Here is a 15,685-nt window from a genome sequence, read left to right as displayed (position 1 = left end):
TTGGGAAATTTAGCCTACATAATTGTAATGAAACAGCAGGGAGCAGGTCTCGAACCCTCGACCTTCTAGCCCGAAGTCCTGCCTGCTATCGACTGTGCCGCAAAAACATGCTCAAGCAGCAGAGTCGATTTCCGCGCTTATAAACCCAGGGTCGTTACACTATATTGGCTGTTGGTTGAGACGCAGGGCCGGTTAGCTTGGTATGTCAGGATATTAGACATTTTGAATTGGGCCAAATTGGAAGTAATAATGAATGTAGGTTATAGTTTATTGAGATGCATTAATACACCACACTAAAAGCTTGATTTTATGGCTGTTTTACAGCTAATTTCCTGCAGTTCTATGTAGTCTATTAATGAATTATGTTCACTACTTGGTCAATTGATTTGATGATCAAATCTATGCAAATTCATTATATGAATTGGTAGTTCACCTGTTTTATTTGATTCTGTAATAGGGTATACTGCAACCACGTGTTCAAGCTAATCAAATCAACGTGTATTTAGCGCTGTCCTTTAACAACCACGAAGGGCGCCCTAATCATTTAAAATAACACACATCACGATCTGCTGCCTACGCCTAATAGTGCTTCCCACTCATCATGTATTATTATGACAAATGGAAGATGATCACTTCTCACAATGGTGCTCGTTTAGTAAAGTTATATAGTAGGCCTATAACGTTACCGTTCAACACTGTTACGCCAAAAGTCCTCATTTCTAATGAGATTTTTTAGCTGAAACTGAATAACCATCTAATGAGATGGTTAGCTGAAACTGAATAGTAAAACAAAAACAAAAAAACATTATTGCGCCAAAACTCAGCAGAGCCACGAGGCAGGATATATGCTGATTGAAACCAAATACAGGTAAGGCTAATAATTTAATAACACCATCTGCTCTAATTCGCTCATGAAAACAGTATTTCAAGAAGATCAAAATGCATTGGCTATTCCCATGAAACTGATTGAGATCAATTAAAGTATTGGCATGCAGATGCGGTTTCACCGGCAAAAACGTGAATAGGCCTAATTAGCATTCACGATTGACAGTGATGATGGCCTATTTTGAAATTAAGTATGCCTAACTTGAGGGTATTAAAAATACAACATTTTCTTCAGACAATATGTGGGCATTGGCAGACGTTGCAATTGGAGTATGCACTTGATGCATATTCTTTAGCAGAGCTCTCCAACCCTGTTCCTGGAGAGCTAACATCCTGTAGGTTTTCATTCCAACCCTAATCCAGCGCACCTGATTCTAATAATTAGCGGGTTTATAAAATGAATCAATTGCGGTTGGAGTGAAAGCCTACAGGAGAGTAGCGTGTCAGGAACGGGGTTGGAGAGCCCTGTAATGGTAGGCTACATCTGTCGTACGACCTTTGACTGAGGAAATGATGACGTCTTTACATACGTCGTCTACGGCGATACGGATATCACGTATTATTGATATCGACATCGTTTGAGTTTAGTTGAATTTTTACAGGGACAGTGCACATGAATCAACGTTTCAGTAAAAGTGCCGGTTTTAGGCAGCCGGCTAATTTTCAAACGCAGTCCCTGGGCAGGTTATTAAAAACCGTTACAATAACAATACAGACAATCAATGAACAGTGAGTGTGACAGGTTAAAGGACATATTCATAGCCTGTTATACATTGAAAAGTATTAGTAAGTTCATAGTATGTGAGGATCTTAAAACATCTAAGGTTAAAAATATGCATTCAGTATTAGTTGATAGAGATTGATAACATTCATATAATTGTGTTAAAGTTCAAATCTGTCAAAGGGTACGAATTGTGAGAGTAATGTGTAAACGTTGTATTGATTACTTTATTTTGTGGTGCCTAAAAGTGTTAATCTGTGATCTACGAAATGCTTTTAATCTATGAGCCGGAGATCGATTGCTCTGGTCTCCACCCATATTCCTGGGGAAATTCGCGGTCTTTTTCTCATTGAACTAAATGTTGACTTGAGAATACAACACCGTATCACTCTCGTGATTATTTCTCCCCTGTTTTCAGGGGCGTAACATGAGCACACCCAGAGCAACATAGGACAAGCTAACACGTAACATGCGCATTGTGAATCACACTGCTGCTCTCTTGTTTATCTATTTGCGTCTTGCGGATTGTGGTTGTTGTGGATGGCTGTTCACCAATCTAAATGTGTATTTGAACCCAATAATGGTTGAATTCAAGAAGTTTAAGCTACCTATCAATCATTGTTTTTGAAACCAGTGGACAGCCAGTGAAAAATGCACTCTTGCAACAGCTGCATAGTGCGGATCCAAGCCTATGAGCAATAAAAGCTCCGCGTTTATTCCAATCTAATTAATGCTGATAAAATAAATAAATCCATAGGCCTAATGGACACATGCTCAAACTTGCACACTTTTGATAGACTTAAAGGGGCAATCTGTAGTTTCTACATCAATTTGACTTATACATTATATATATATATATATCCATTGATTCTTCAAGAATATAATTTATAAATCCCTCATGAGCTTAGTTCATCTGTCACACTCCATGAGAACCCAAAATATAAGCTTGTTTTATTCCAATGTTTGTAAACATTGTAAATGTTAAACACTGTATAGCCCCATAACATGGTTAAAACAATCATTTTATATCATGGATGGTCAGTTCTTACATCCATAGCTCTGTCTATTAATCTGAGAGTGGTTACATTTCTCCGTGACAACACAATCATAAATAAGGAGGGGTGGCTAATAAATCCTTAGTTTTGAGGTCATGCTCAGGTAAAACAATTTGGCTAATCTGTACTTCCATAATTTCCAAGTCCTATTCTTGAAGATCAAGAGGTATAACATTTATTGGAATGACTGGAATGCTGATAGACTTTGGTTTTTAATGTAAATATATAATTTAATCATATTATATGTAGTAGAAAGCAATGGGTTAGAAGAAGCCAACATAACCAACCCATAAAGTAAAATGTAACATCCATATATGGCCAGTTATATACACTTTAACATTGATTTATCCTGCAGTAGATGTCGTTCAATTGGTAACATACATTTTTGTCTTCTTCTAATGCCTCTTATAGGGAAAGTAATCTAAAAGTAACGGAATGTAGTCAGATTATGTTACTGAGTTTGGGTAATCCAAAAATTACGTTACTGATTACAAGTTTGGACAGGTAACTGTAACGGATTACATTTAGAAAGTAACCTACCCAACCCTGGAGGTAGATAACCTGATGCTAGATCTGTTAGAAGAGCAATTTGCTAAGAAGTGTCGTGTACGCCCCCCTCTGCACTACGCAAACTCACATCGTCCGGGGCAGTGTTTTGAAATAAGACAAGATGTCTGCCGGAGCAGTGCTAATGGCGAGCGAGCGTCATTTTCGAGACAATAACTATAACAACAATCTTCCAGAGGACCGAATGGACGTTGAAATTGACCCAGGACACAACCTAACGGACCGGGAAGACTTGGACGCCGGAATACAAGCCCCTTGTTCATCTAACGGCAGTGGCGGGGAGGAGGATGAGTCGGAGGCCATTGATCGGGAAAGAGAAGCCGGGGGCTCGATTCCTCAGCGCAACGGGGAAGGAGTGTTGTTGGGCAGGGAGCAAGAGGTGTCGGTCGAAATCGGAGAGACGTATTTATGTCAGCGAGCCGACAAGACATGGCGTAAGTATTTTTTTTATAAACCAATGCTAGTTAGCTACGTTTGAAAAGGCTGTGAGGCAGAGGCAGAGCACTATTTATCAGTGCGTCCCGACTTGTTCTGCGTGCATCTAAAGACTGATAGAGAAACATTTCGTGACTAATTGCAGTTTTTTTTATCGACGTTGGTGATCTCAAGATCAATTTTGCTTCTTGACCATTAGATATGTTCAATTGTGGTTTTGTTTGTTGTTTACATTCAAGCCCATCAAGCTCTATGAGCTGTAAGCTATAGTTAGCAAGCTAGATGTGCTTTTTACAGAGATGGCTACAGTTAATTCAGTAAAACTCAACCTCTTTCAGATTCTGCTGAGGTTATCCAGTCCCGGCTGAACGAACAGGAGGGCAGAGAGGAGTTCTACGTACACTATGTTGGATGTGAGTGGGGCACACAGAGCATGGAAGTGCTGTGTATCTTTTCATACACCTCTCCTTCTACTTTCCTCCACCTCCCTTTATCGTTTCTTCCTTCTCCTCCAATGCCCTCTCTACCTCTCCCCTGGAACTGTAGTTAACAGACGTCTGGATGAGTGGGTGGGCAAGGCTCGCCTGGCACTGACCAAGACGGCGAAGGACGCAGTGACAAAAATCGCTGAGGGTGGAGGAGGGGGCGAGCTAGGGGAGCAGCCAGAGAGGAAGATCACCCGCAACCAGAAACGCAAACATGATGAGATCAACCACGTGCAGAAGGTAGGCTAGTGGAGGAGGTTCTAGACTACATACCCCCACAGCGGGGGATCAGGTCCCCTTTGTCAATTTCTAAATTGTTCTTCTGTCAGTCAGATGAGTTATATTCAGATGTTAAATGGGCTCCCTCTGTTCTGTTTTCTAATGGAACTCCTCTTTCCCTCCAGACGTACGCAGAGATGGACCCCACCACAGCTGCCCTGGAGAAGGAGCATGAGGCGGTAAGTGTGTGTAGCTATAATGTTATGCACCTTTTGATATACAGAACCTGTCAAAAGTTTGGACGCCTATTCATTCCAGGGTTTTTGTTGAATTTTTATTATTTTCTACATTGTAGAAGAATAGTGAAGACATCAAAACTATGTTAAACAAATCCAAAATATATTTGAGATTCTTCAAAGTAGCCACCTTTTGCCTTGATGACGGCTTTGCACACTCTTGGCATTCTCTCAACCAGCTTCATGAGGTAGTCACCTGGAATGCATTTCAATTAACAGGTGTGCCTTGTTAATTTGTGGAATTCCTTTCCTTAATGGGTTTGAGCCAATCAGTTGTGTTGTGACAAGGTAGGGGTGGTATACAGAAGATGGCCCTATTTGGTAAAATACAAAGTACATATTATGGCAAGAACAGCTCAAATAAGCAAAGAGAAATGGCAGCTCATCATTACTTTAAGACATGTAGGTCAGGCAATCCGGATTTTTAAGAACTTTGAAAGTTTCTTCAAGTGCAGTCACAAAAACCATCAAGCGCTATGATGAAACTGGCTCTCATGAGGACCACCACAGGAATGAAACACCCAGTTACCTCTGCTGCAGAGGATAAGTTCATTAGACTTACCAGCCTCAGAAATTGCAGCCCAAAGAAATGCTTCAGAGTTCAAGTAACAGACACATCTCAATCAACTGTTCAGAGGAGACTGCGTGAATCAGTCCTCCGTGGTTGAATTTCTGAAAAGAAACCACTACTAAAGAACACCAATAAGAAGAAACAACTTGCTTGGGCCAAGAAACACGAGCAATGGACATTAGACCGGTGGAAAGCTGTCCTTTGGTCTGATTAGTCCAAATGTGAGATTTTTGGTTCCCACCGATGTGTCTTTGTGAGACTCAAAGTAGGTGAACAGATTATCTCCATGTGTAGTTCCCAACGTGAAGCATGGAGGAGGTGTGATGTTGTGGGGGTGCATTGCTGGTGACACTGGCAGTGATTTATTTATAATTCAAGGCACAGTTAACCAGCATGGCTACCACACCATTTTGCAGCGATACGCCATCCCATCTGGTTTGCGGTTAGTGGGTCTATAAATTGTTTTCAACAGGACAATGACCCAAAACACACCTCCAGGCTGTGTAAGGGTGGTGGTGGAGTGCTGCATCAGATGACCTGGCATACACAATCACCCCACCTCAACCCAATTGAGAGGGTTTGGGATGAGTTGGACCGCAGAGTGAAGGAAAAGCAGCCAACAAGTGCTCAGCATAATGTGGGAACTCCTTGAAACTGTTGGAAAAGCATTCCAGGTGAAGTTGATTGAGAAAATGCTCAGTGTGCAAAGGTGTCATCAAGGCAAAGGGTGGCTATTTGAAGAATCTCAAATATAAAATATATTTTTTACTTGATTAACACTTTTTTTGGTTCCTACATGATTCCAAATGTGTTATTTCATAATGTTGTCTTCACTATTATTCTACAATGTAGAAAATAGTACAAATAAAGAAAAACCCTTGAATAAATAGGTGTGTCCAAACTTTTGACCCGTACTGTATGTAGTAGTAAAACAAAGCAATTCCTAGAGAAGGAGGGAGGAAAGTATAAATGTGTCCTTGCCTCTCTCTCCCAGATTACTAAAGTGAAGTACGTGGACAAGATCCAGATTGGTAACTTTGAGATTGACGCCTGGTACTTCTCCCCATTCCCAGAGGACTATGGCAAACAGCCCAAGCTGTGGATCTGCGAGTACTGCCTCAAGTACATGAAGTACGAGAAGACCTTCAGATACCACCTGGTCAGTGACTGTCAGCTTCATCCGTTTAAAAGCACTGTTAGCTTCAACATTGCTGTTGTCTTTTTATTACCACCTAGCATTTGAGCCTAGCACTTCTATTTGACCAATATACAGTTGAAAAGCTTTGAACCACATACTTATGTCTCATCCTTCTCCACCTCTATTTCCTCTCTCTACCTTTCCTCTCTCTATCTGTTCCTCCAGTCCCAATGTCAGTGGAGGCAGCCTCCTGGGAAAGAGATCTACAGGCGGAGCAACATCTCTGTATACGAAGTGGACGGTCGCGACCACAAGGTAAGGACACAAGAGGCAGGACCAGACCACAGAGAATTACCCCAAACTGTGTCCTTGAAAGCAATATAAACAGGTGTTAGTTAACTGGGAACAAGAACAACCTTGACCATTCAACTTAGGTCTTGGGGGTACCCCTGATTTGCATATGTTTGTTCCAGCCCAGCACTCGCACCTGACTCAACATCATTGAGCAACTGCAAAGGGTATTAAAACAAAACAAACAAACCCGCTGATGATAATACTGACTCATGTTTCTTTCTGTAGATCTACTGTCAGAACCTGTGTCTACTGGCCAAGCTCTTCCTGGATCACAAGACGCTGTACTTTGACGTGGAGCCTTTTGTCTTTTACATCCTGACTGAAGTCAACAGGCAGGGAGCACACATAGTGGGATACTTCTCCAAAGTAAGTACTGGTCCCAGTACAGGGATGGGGATATCGGTAGCTACTTGTCCAAATAAAAAATGTATATCTGTAATGTAGCTGGTTTCTTTTGGGCATGGGTTAGTAACATATTTCATTAATGATTGCCATTCAAATCAAAATAAAATAGTATTTGTCACATGCGCGGAATACAACGAACACAGTGAAATGCTTACTTACAAACCCTTAACCAACAATGCAGGAAAAAAATAAGTGTTAAGAAAATATTTACTAAATAAACTGAAGTAAACAATAAATACATAAAATAGAAAAATAACAAATAATTAAAGAGCAACAATAAAATAACAGTGAAGAGGTTATATACAGGGGGTACCGGTACAGAATCAATGTGTGGGGGGCACAGGTTAGTCGAGGTAATGTGTACATGTAATGCAAATAGTCCGGGTAGCCATTTGGTTAGCTGTTAAGAAGCCTTTTTGACCTAAAAATGTCTTATGTCTTGAAGAAAGTCTCAAATCTGAAGGAAAGTGTTCATCGTTTTAGGAGAATGGATAACTGGTATAGTGTTGGCCTACAAAAGCTGAGCCTGTTTTGTGTGTTCCACAGGAGAAAGAGTCGCCAGATGGGAATAACGTGGCGTGTATCCTCACCCTCCCGCCCTACCAGCGCAGAGGATACGGAAAGTTCCTCATAGCCTTCAGTGAGTGGGATACACACACACACATGAGCTGGGCAGTATGGACAAAAATCCATATTACGATAAATTGAGTGAATTATTAGGTTAATGATAAATTGTGAGAAGTTAATTCAATTATTAAGCACTAAATACTTTATTTATACCCCTTAAACAACAACTACTACTACATTGAATGTTAGCAATTTCCCCATTAGCAATAGCTCATATTAGCCGGCTTAGGCCTTTTCCATTTCAAACTTCACATTTCTAGTAAAGGCTACTTATCATTATTAACGATATCAGTAAGATGTTGTTGATAAATGGCCGGTTTGGTTGGTGACAATGATTTTTGGCTTATCGTCCCAGCTCTAACACACACTATCACATGTGCTCTCTCTCTAGGTTATGAGCTGTCTAAATTGGAGAGTACAGTAGGTTCTCCAGAGAAGCCCCTGTCAGACCTGGGCAAGCTGAGCTACAGGAGCTACTGGTCCTGGGTGCTGCTGGAGATCCTCAGGGACTTCAGGGGCACGCTCTCCATCAAGGACCTCAGGTATGTACACACACACGTAACCTCTTCCACCTCACCATAAATATATTCTCATGTACAGTTCCAGTCAAAAGTCTGGACGCACTTACTCATTCCAGGGTTTTTCTCAGTTTTGACTATTTTCTACATTGTAGAATTTGCAGTGAAACATCAGCACTATGAAGTAACACGTATGGAATCATGTAGTAACCAAAAAAGTGTTTATATTTGAGGTTCTTCAAAGTAGCCACCATTTGCCTTGACAGCTTTGCAAACTGTTGGCATTCTCTCAACCAGCTTCATGAGGTAGTCACCTGCGATGCATTTCAATTAACAGGTGTGCCTTATTTAAAATTGTATATGTGGAATTTCTTTCATTCTTAATGTGTTTGAGCCTATCAATTGTGTTGTGACAAGGTGGGGGTGGGATACAGAAGATAGCCCTATTTGGCAAAAGACCAAGTCCATATTATGGCAAGAACAGCTCAAATAAGCAAAGAGAAATTACAGTCCCATCATTACTTTAAGACATGAAGGTCAGTCAATTTGGAAAATTTCAAGAACTTTGAAAGTTTCTTCAAGTGCTGTCGCTATAGTGAAACTGGCTCTCATGAGGACTGCCACAGGAAAGGAAGACCTAGAGTTACCTCTGCTGCAGTGGACCAATTCATTTGTGTGACCTGCCTCAGAAATTGCAGCCCAAATAAATGCTTCACGGAGTTCAAGTAACAGACACATCTCAATATCAACTGTTCAGAGGAGATTGTGTGAATCAGGCCTCCATGGTCGAACTGCTGCAAAGAAACCACTACTAAAGGACACCAATAAGAAGAAGTGACTTGCTTGGGCCAAGAAACATGAGCAATGAACATCAGACTAGTAGAAATCTGCCCTGATGAGTCCAAATTTTGCATTTTTGGTTCCAACCTCTGTGTCTTTATGAGATGCGGAGTAGGTGAATGAATGATCTCCATGTGTGGTTCCCACCGTGAAGCATGGAGGATGATGTGTGGGGGTGCTTTGCTGGTGACACTGTCTGATTTTTATTTAGAATTCAATGCACACTTAACCAGCATGGATACCACAGCATTCTGCAGCGATACGCCATCCCATCTGGTTTGCGCTTAGTGGAACTATCATTTGTTTTTCAACAGGACAATGACCAAAATCTCACCTCCTGGCTATGTAAGGGCTAGTTGACCAAGAAGGAGAGTGATGGAGTGCTGCATCAGATGACCTGGCCTCCACAATCACCTGACTTCAACCCAATTGAGAGGGTTTGGGATGAGTGGGACCGCAGAGTGAAGGAAAAGCAGCCAAAAAGTTCTCAGCATATGTGGGAACTCCTTCAAGACAGTTGGCAAAGCATTCCATGAGACTACCTCATGAAATTGGTTGAGAGAATGCCAAAAGTGTGCAAAGCTGTCATCAACACTTTTTTTTGGTTACTACCTGATTCCATACGTTATTTCATAGTTTTGATGTCTTCACTATTATTCAACAATGTAGAAAATAGTAAAAACAACTAAAAATGGAATGATTAGGTGTCCAAATTTTAGTTTGGGACTGTATGTGAATATCCATCCACTTGCAAATCCACAACACCTGCATTCACTTGTACATACACTACCGTTCAAAAGTTTGGGGTCACTTAGAGATGTGCTTTACTTTAAAAAACAAGGACATTTTTTTTGTCCATTAAATAACAAATTAATCAGAAATCCAGTGTAGACATTGTTAATGATGTAAATTGTAACTGGAAAAGGCAGATTGTTTTATGGAATATTTACTATGGAATATTTACATAGGTGTACAGAGGCCTATTATCAGCAACCATCATTCCTGTGTTCCAATGGCATGTTGTGAAGAGGCAACTCTGGGATGCTGACCTTCTATGCAGACTTGCAAAGAAAAAGCCATATCTCAGACTGACTAATAAAAATAAAAGATTAAGATGGGCAAAAGAACACAGACACTGGATAGAGGAACTCTATCTAAAAAGTCAGCATCCCAGAGTCGTCTCTTCACTGTTGATGTTGAGACAGGTGTTTTGCCCGTACTATTTAATGAAGCTTCCAGTTGAAGACTTGTGAGGCATCTGTTTCTCAAACTAGACACTCTAATGTACTTGTCCTCTTGCTCAGTTGGGTACCGGGCCTCCCACTCCTCTTTCTATTCTGGTTAGAGACAGTTTGCGCTGTTCTGTGAAAGGAGTAGTACACAGCATTTTACCGGATCTTCAGTTTCTTGGCAATTTCTCGCATGGAATAGCCTTCATTTCTCAGAACAAGAATAGACTGATGAGTTTCTAGACTGAAAGTCCTCTGTTTCTGGCCATTTTGAGCCTGTAATCAAACCCACAAATGCTGAGCCTCCAGATACTCAACAAATCTAAAGAAGGTCAGTTTTATTGCTGCTTTAATCAGCACAACAGTTTTCAACTGTGCTAACATCATTCCAAAAAATTTCAACGGTAGTGTATGTCAAGTACTCCCACGTCATAGTGTATGTAAACTTCCGACTTCAACTGTATACAACTAAGGTTGAAGTCATTAAAACTCATTTTTCAATCACTTCACAAATTTCTTGTTAACAAACTACTACTTTACATTTGTTTACAGACAGATTATTTCACTTATTCACCGTATCACAATTCCAGTGGGTCAGAAGTTTACATACACTAAGTTGACTATGCCTTTAAACCGCTTGGAAAATTCCAGAAAATTGTCATGACTTTAGAAGCTTCTGATAGGCTAAGTGACATAATTTGAGTCAATTGGGGGTGTACCTGTGGATGTATTTCAAGGCCTACCTTCAAACTCGGTGCCTCTTTGCTTGACATCATGTGAAAATCAAAAGAAATCAGCCAAAAAAAATGGTTCATCCTTGAGAGCAATTTCCAAATGCCTGAAAGTACCATGCTATTCTATACAAACACTGGTATGCAAGTATAAACACCGTGGGACCACGCAGCTGTCATACTGCTCAGGAAGGAGATGCGTTCTGTCTCCTAGAGATGAATGTACTTTGGTGCGAAAAGTGCAAATCAATACCAGAACAACAGCAAAGGCCCTTGTGAAGATGCTGGAGGAAACCGGTACAAAAGTATTTATATCCACAGTAAAACGAGTCTTCTATCGACATAACCTGAAAGGCCGCTCAGCAAGGAAGAAACCACTGCTCCAAAACCGCCATATAAAAGCCAGACTACGGTTTGCAACTGCACATGGGGACAAAGATTGTACTTTTTGGAGAAATGTCCTCTGGTCTGATGAAACAAAAATAGAACTGTTTGGCCATATTGTTATGTTTGGAGGAAAAAGTGGGAGGCTTGCAAGCTGAAGAACACCATCCCAACCATGAAGCAAGGTGGCAGCATCATGTTGCGGGGGTGCTTTGCTGCAGGAGGGTCTGGTGCACTTCACAAAATAGATGGCAGGAAGGAGAATTATGTGGATATATTGAAGCAACATCTCAAGACAGTCAGGAAGTTAAAGCTTGGTCCCAAATGGGTCTTCCAAATGGACAATGACCCCAAGCATACTTCCAAAGTTGTGGCAAAATGGCTTAAGGACAACGAAGTCAAGGTATTGGAGTGGCCATCACAAAGCCCTGACCTCAATCCTATAGACAATTTGTGGGCAGAAGTGAAAGTGTGTGCGAGCAAGGAGGCCTTCAAACCTGACTCAGTTACACCTGCTCTGTCAGGAGGAATGGGCCAAAAGTCACCCACTTTATTGTGGAAGGCTACCTGAAATGTTTGACCCAAGTTAAACAATTTAAAGGCAATGCTACCAAATACTAATTGAGTGTATGTAAACTTTTGACCCACTGGGGTTGTGATGAAAGAAAGAAATAATTCTCTCTACTATTATTCTGACATTTCACATTCTTAAAATAAAGTGGTGATCCTAACTGACCTAAGACAGGGAATTTTTAGGATTAAATGTCAAGAATTGTGAAACTGAGTTTAAATGTATTTGGCTAAGGTGTATGAACACTTCCGACTTCATCTGTACATTTGACCACACACACACCCAGCCCCAGATTCTCATTGCTCTCCTCCCTCCACAGTCAGATGACCAGTATTACCCAGGGTGACATCATCAGTACGCTACAGTCCCTCAACATGGTGAAATACTGGAAGGGCCAGCATGTCATATGTGTCACTCCCAAACTGGTTGAGGAACACCTCAAGAGCGCCCAGTACAAGAAGCCGCCAATCACAGGTAGACATGTTTCCTTTTCACTTCTCCTTTTCATGTCTCGAAGGCTCCGTCCCAAATGACACCTTATCCCCCCCCCCAGGGCTGCAGGTAGCCCAGCGGTTAAGAACGTTGGGCCAGTAATTGAAAGGTCGCTGGTTCGAATCCCTGAGCCGAATGTGTCTGTGCCTTTTGAGCAAGGCACTAGTTGACCTCTCTCTGAGAGTGTTTTAGGGATATGCAAAAATTCAGATTGACTTGCATATAATATACACTACATGTGTGAAATAGAACAAATGTAAGCACCCACTTTTTTATTATTCCCTATATAGGGAATAGGGTGCCATTTGGGACAAGCCCCTAGTCCCTTCATTTGTAAGTACTTATCAGAAAGGACTGAATACTTTTTTTGTGGCCTTGGTTCCATCTGAAATATACAGCAAAATGATTGAATACTTTATAGAGTTTACCTCACAGATTTGAAAAATGTGTTTTGCTATTATGTATAAAAAACAAAAGTATTCAGACCCCTTGACTTTTTCCACATTCTGTTACGTTACATCCTTATTGTAAAACGCATTAAATAAATACAAATCCTCAGCAATCTACGCACAATGACAAAGCGAAAACAGGTTTTGGGAAATTTTTGCAAATGTATTCAAAATAAAAACTGAAATGCCTGTAATTAAAACAGGTAAAATGTTGAAGGATTAATGTTCTTTCTCTTAGAAAATAGTCCTGATCATATAGGTCTAAACCTAGACAAAAAAAAAAAAACTAACAATACCCAGAATTCATACATTTCCTTCATTTTAAATGGTAAAGTCATGTCTTCCTACACAATAACAAAACACATTTGTTCATTTTTGCAAAAACAAATCTTTTGAGAATCCTTATTCTCGTGGTCTGAGAGTCTTTAGGTGCCTTTTGGCAAACTCCAAGCGGGCTGTCATGTGCTTCCGTCTGCCTACTCTACCATAAAGGCCTGATTGGTGGAGTGCTGCAAAGACTGTTGTCCTTCTGGAAGGTTCTCCCATCTCCACAGAGGAGCTCTGTCAGAGTGACCATTGGGTTCTTGGTCACCTCCCTGACCAAGGCCCTTCTCTCCCGATTGCTCAATTTGGACGGGCAGACAGCTCTAGGAGTCTTGGTCGTTCCAAACTTCTTCCATTTAAGAATGATGGAAGCCACTGTGTTCTTGGGGACCTTCAATGCTACAGAAATGTTTTGGTACCCTTCCCCACAATCCCGTCTTGGAGCTCTACGGACAATTCTTTCAACCTCATTGCTTGGTTTTTGCTCTGATATGCACTGTCAACTGTGGGACCTTATATAGACAAGTGTGTGCCTTTCCAAATCATGTCCAATCAATTGAATTTACCACAAGTGGACTCCAATCAAGTTGTAGAGACGTCTCAAGGATGATAATTGGAAACCGGATGCACCTGACCTAAATTTCGAGTCCCATAGCAAAGGTTCTGAATACTTATGTAAATAAGGTATTTCTGTTATTTTAATAAATTAGCTAAAAAAAACTGTTTTAGCTTTGTTTTTATGGGGTTTTGTGTGTAGGTTGCTGAGGATTTTATTTAATACAGTTTTGAATTAGTCTAATGTAGCAAAATGTGGAAAGTCCAGGGGGTCTGAATACACTGTACTTAGAAGAACTGCTAAAATTGTTTATTTATTAATTAATTTTTTCCCCTCCCAGACAGGCAGCAGCTCTTTAGAGATGATGACTTGGAATTAAATGATAGTTATAAAACAAATGTAATGTACACAATTGAAATATTTGATTGAAGTAAAGTAAATGCGAATAAATTGTGTGTGTGTGTGTGATAAGCGGTAATGGGCCGTGACTACCATCATGAGACTTTTTATTAATTGTTTTATTCTGTGTTACAGCGTTCAATGTTTAAACAAATACTTTTTTTTTTGTAATGTACCAAAACCAACCTCAAAGCAGTAATCGCTCAGCACTAGTATACAGTATGCAGTTGTCTCGTGAGGATGACATCATAGTAACACTGTCACAATATGTGTGTGAGCGTGAGCCTGACCAGAGTGTTTCTCTGTCTCCTCAGTTGACACCGTGTGTCTGAAGTGGGCCCCGCCCAAACATAAGCAAGCCAAGTTCTCCAAGAAGTGAGGGGAGGTGCTACTGACATCATGCCAGACCACCCAACCAACCTACACACGCATGGTATTTGTTCTCAAAGTGCCTCCTTCCCTCCCCTTGTTCTTTGTCCCCAGTTTAAGCTATTTGTTGTAAAGAGGAACCAACATGTACATCACTAGCTTCTTTCAGTTTTTTTCATTTTTTTTTTTAAATAAACAAGAATAGTGATATTCACTTGGGTGATCTTTTTTCTTTCATTAACTTAGTGATTTGTACTGACAATTTCTACTTGACTCAATAGCAGTGTTTCACTTATTTTTTTCCCTTCGGGTGCAAAGGCACCTGAAGCAACTACTATGAAGACTGAGTGAAGACTACTTTATGCTTTGAAAATACTGGTAATAACAATCATGGATGACATTTTTTTAAAGTCAGTATTGTTTAAAAAAAAAATGTTTTTAAAGACAATGGTATTATATGGCGCTCAGTTGTTACTCATTTGTGTAAAGTGAAAGATGACATGAAGTGAGAGAAAGCAATTGGTATTAGATTTTTCACATGGAGGCGTTTTTCTCAACAAATTCCCGTAAGACTGTCTGTATTGTCATGGGGATAATAATACGTTTTTAAAGGAATTGAATGGGAAAACGGGTATACGACACTCTTCCTAGAGTGTTAGGTTTGCAGGCTTTTGCTCTACCCCTGCTCTAACACACCTGAATACCGGTACACTTACTTTTCCTGGCAACTCATCCACGTCGCTCTGGCCAACTGACGCTTCTTCTCCACCATGAGTCTGGATTTGCCTTCTCGACGATTTCTAGAATGCGAGCACATTCTGATTGGTCCCAGAAACAGATCTAATGATGCTATCAACTTTAATACTCTTATTGGTTAGATTTGTTCTACGATCCAATAGCTGATGAATTTGTTTTGTACAACGCCCCTCATTTTGAAGTCAGTTTCAGATTGACAATGTATGTAGCGATCTATAGAGCAGCAGCATTAAAGTCCGGGTGAGTCATCAGGCAAACACTTGCTGAGCTGCACTGTTTCAGGACTGCCTTAAAGGAATACTTTGCCAA

General features: G+C 40.6%; 1 protein-coding gene across 2 annotated transcripts; it reads left to right on the top strand.

The window, feature by feature from the left end:
- Window positions 1-3,289: 3,289 nt before the first annotated feature.
- Window positions 3,290-14,834, top strand: kat8 (K(lysine) acetyltransferase 8). 2 transcript variants are annotated; one of them, XM_029635299.2, is made up of 11 exons: window positions 3,293-3,662; window positions 4,002-4,076; window positions 4,210-4,388; window positions 4,553-4,606; window positions 6,229-6,393; window positions 6,598-6,687; window positions 6,952-7,092; window positions 7,678-7,771; window positions 8,150-8,300; window positions 12,351-12,505; window positions 14,566-14,834. In XM_029635299.2, the coding sequence occupies exons 1-11, from the start codon at window positions 3,332-3,334 to the stop codon at window positions 14,628-14,630; spliced, it is 1,500 nt and encodes a 499-aa protein (XP_029491159.1). In that variant the 5' UTR covers window positions 3,293-3,331; the 3' UTR covers window positions 14,631-14,834. The 2 variants fall into 2 exon arrangements, with proteins under 2 accessions (XP_029491160.1, XP_029491159.1); XM_029635300.2 differs by lacking the exons at window positions 12,351-12,505; window positions 14,566-14,834 and adding an exon at window positions 9,431-12,344 and having other exon boundaries at window positions 3,290-3,662.
- The last annotated feature ends 851 nt before the right edge of the window (window positions 14,835-15,685 follow it).

This window comes from Oncorhynchus nerka, linkage group LG26, assembly GCF_034236695.1.
Source record: "Oncorhynchus nerka isolate Pitt River linkage group LG26, Oner_Uvic_2.0, whole genome shotgun sequence".
NCBI classification, from domain to species: domain Eukaryota; kingdom Metazoa; phylum Chordata; class Actinopteri; order Salmoniformes; family Salmonidae; genus Oncorhynchus; species Oncorhynchus nerka.
Note: the sequence above shows the minus strand (reverse complement) of the source record. Positions and strands in the feature narration are given on the sequence as shown.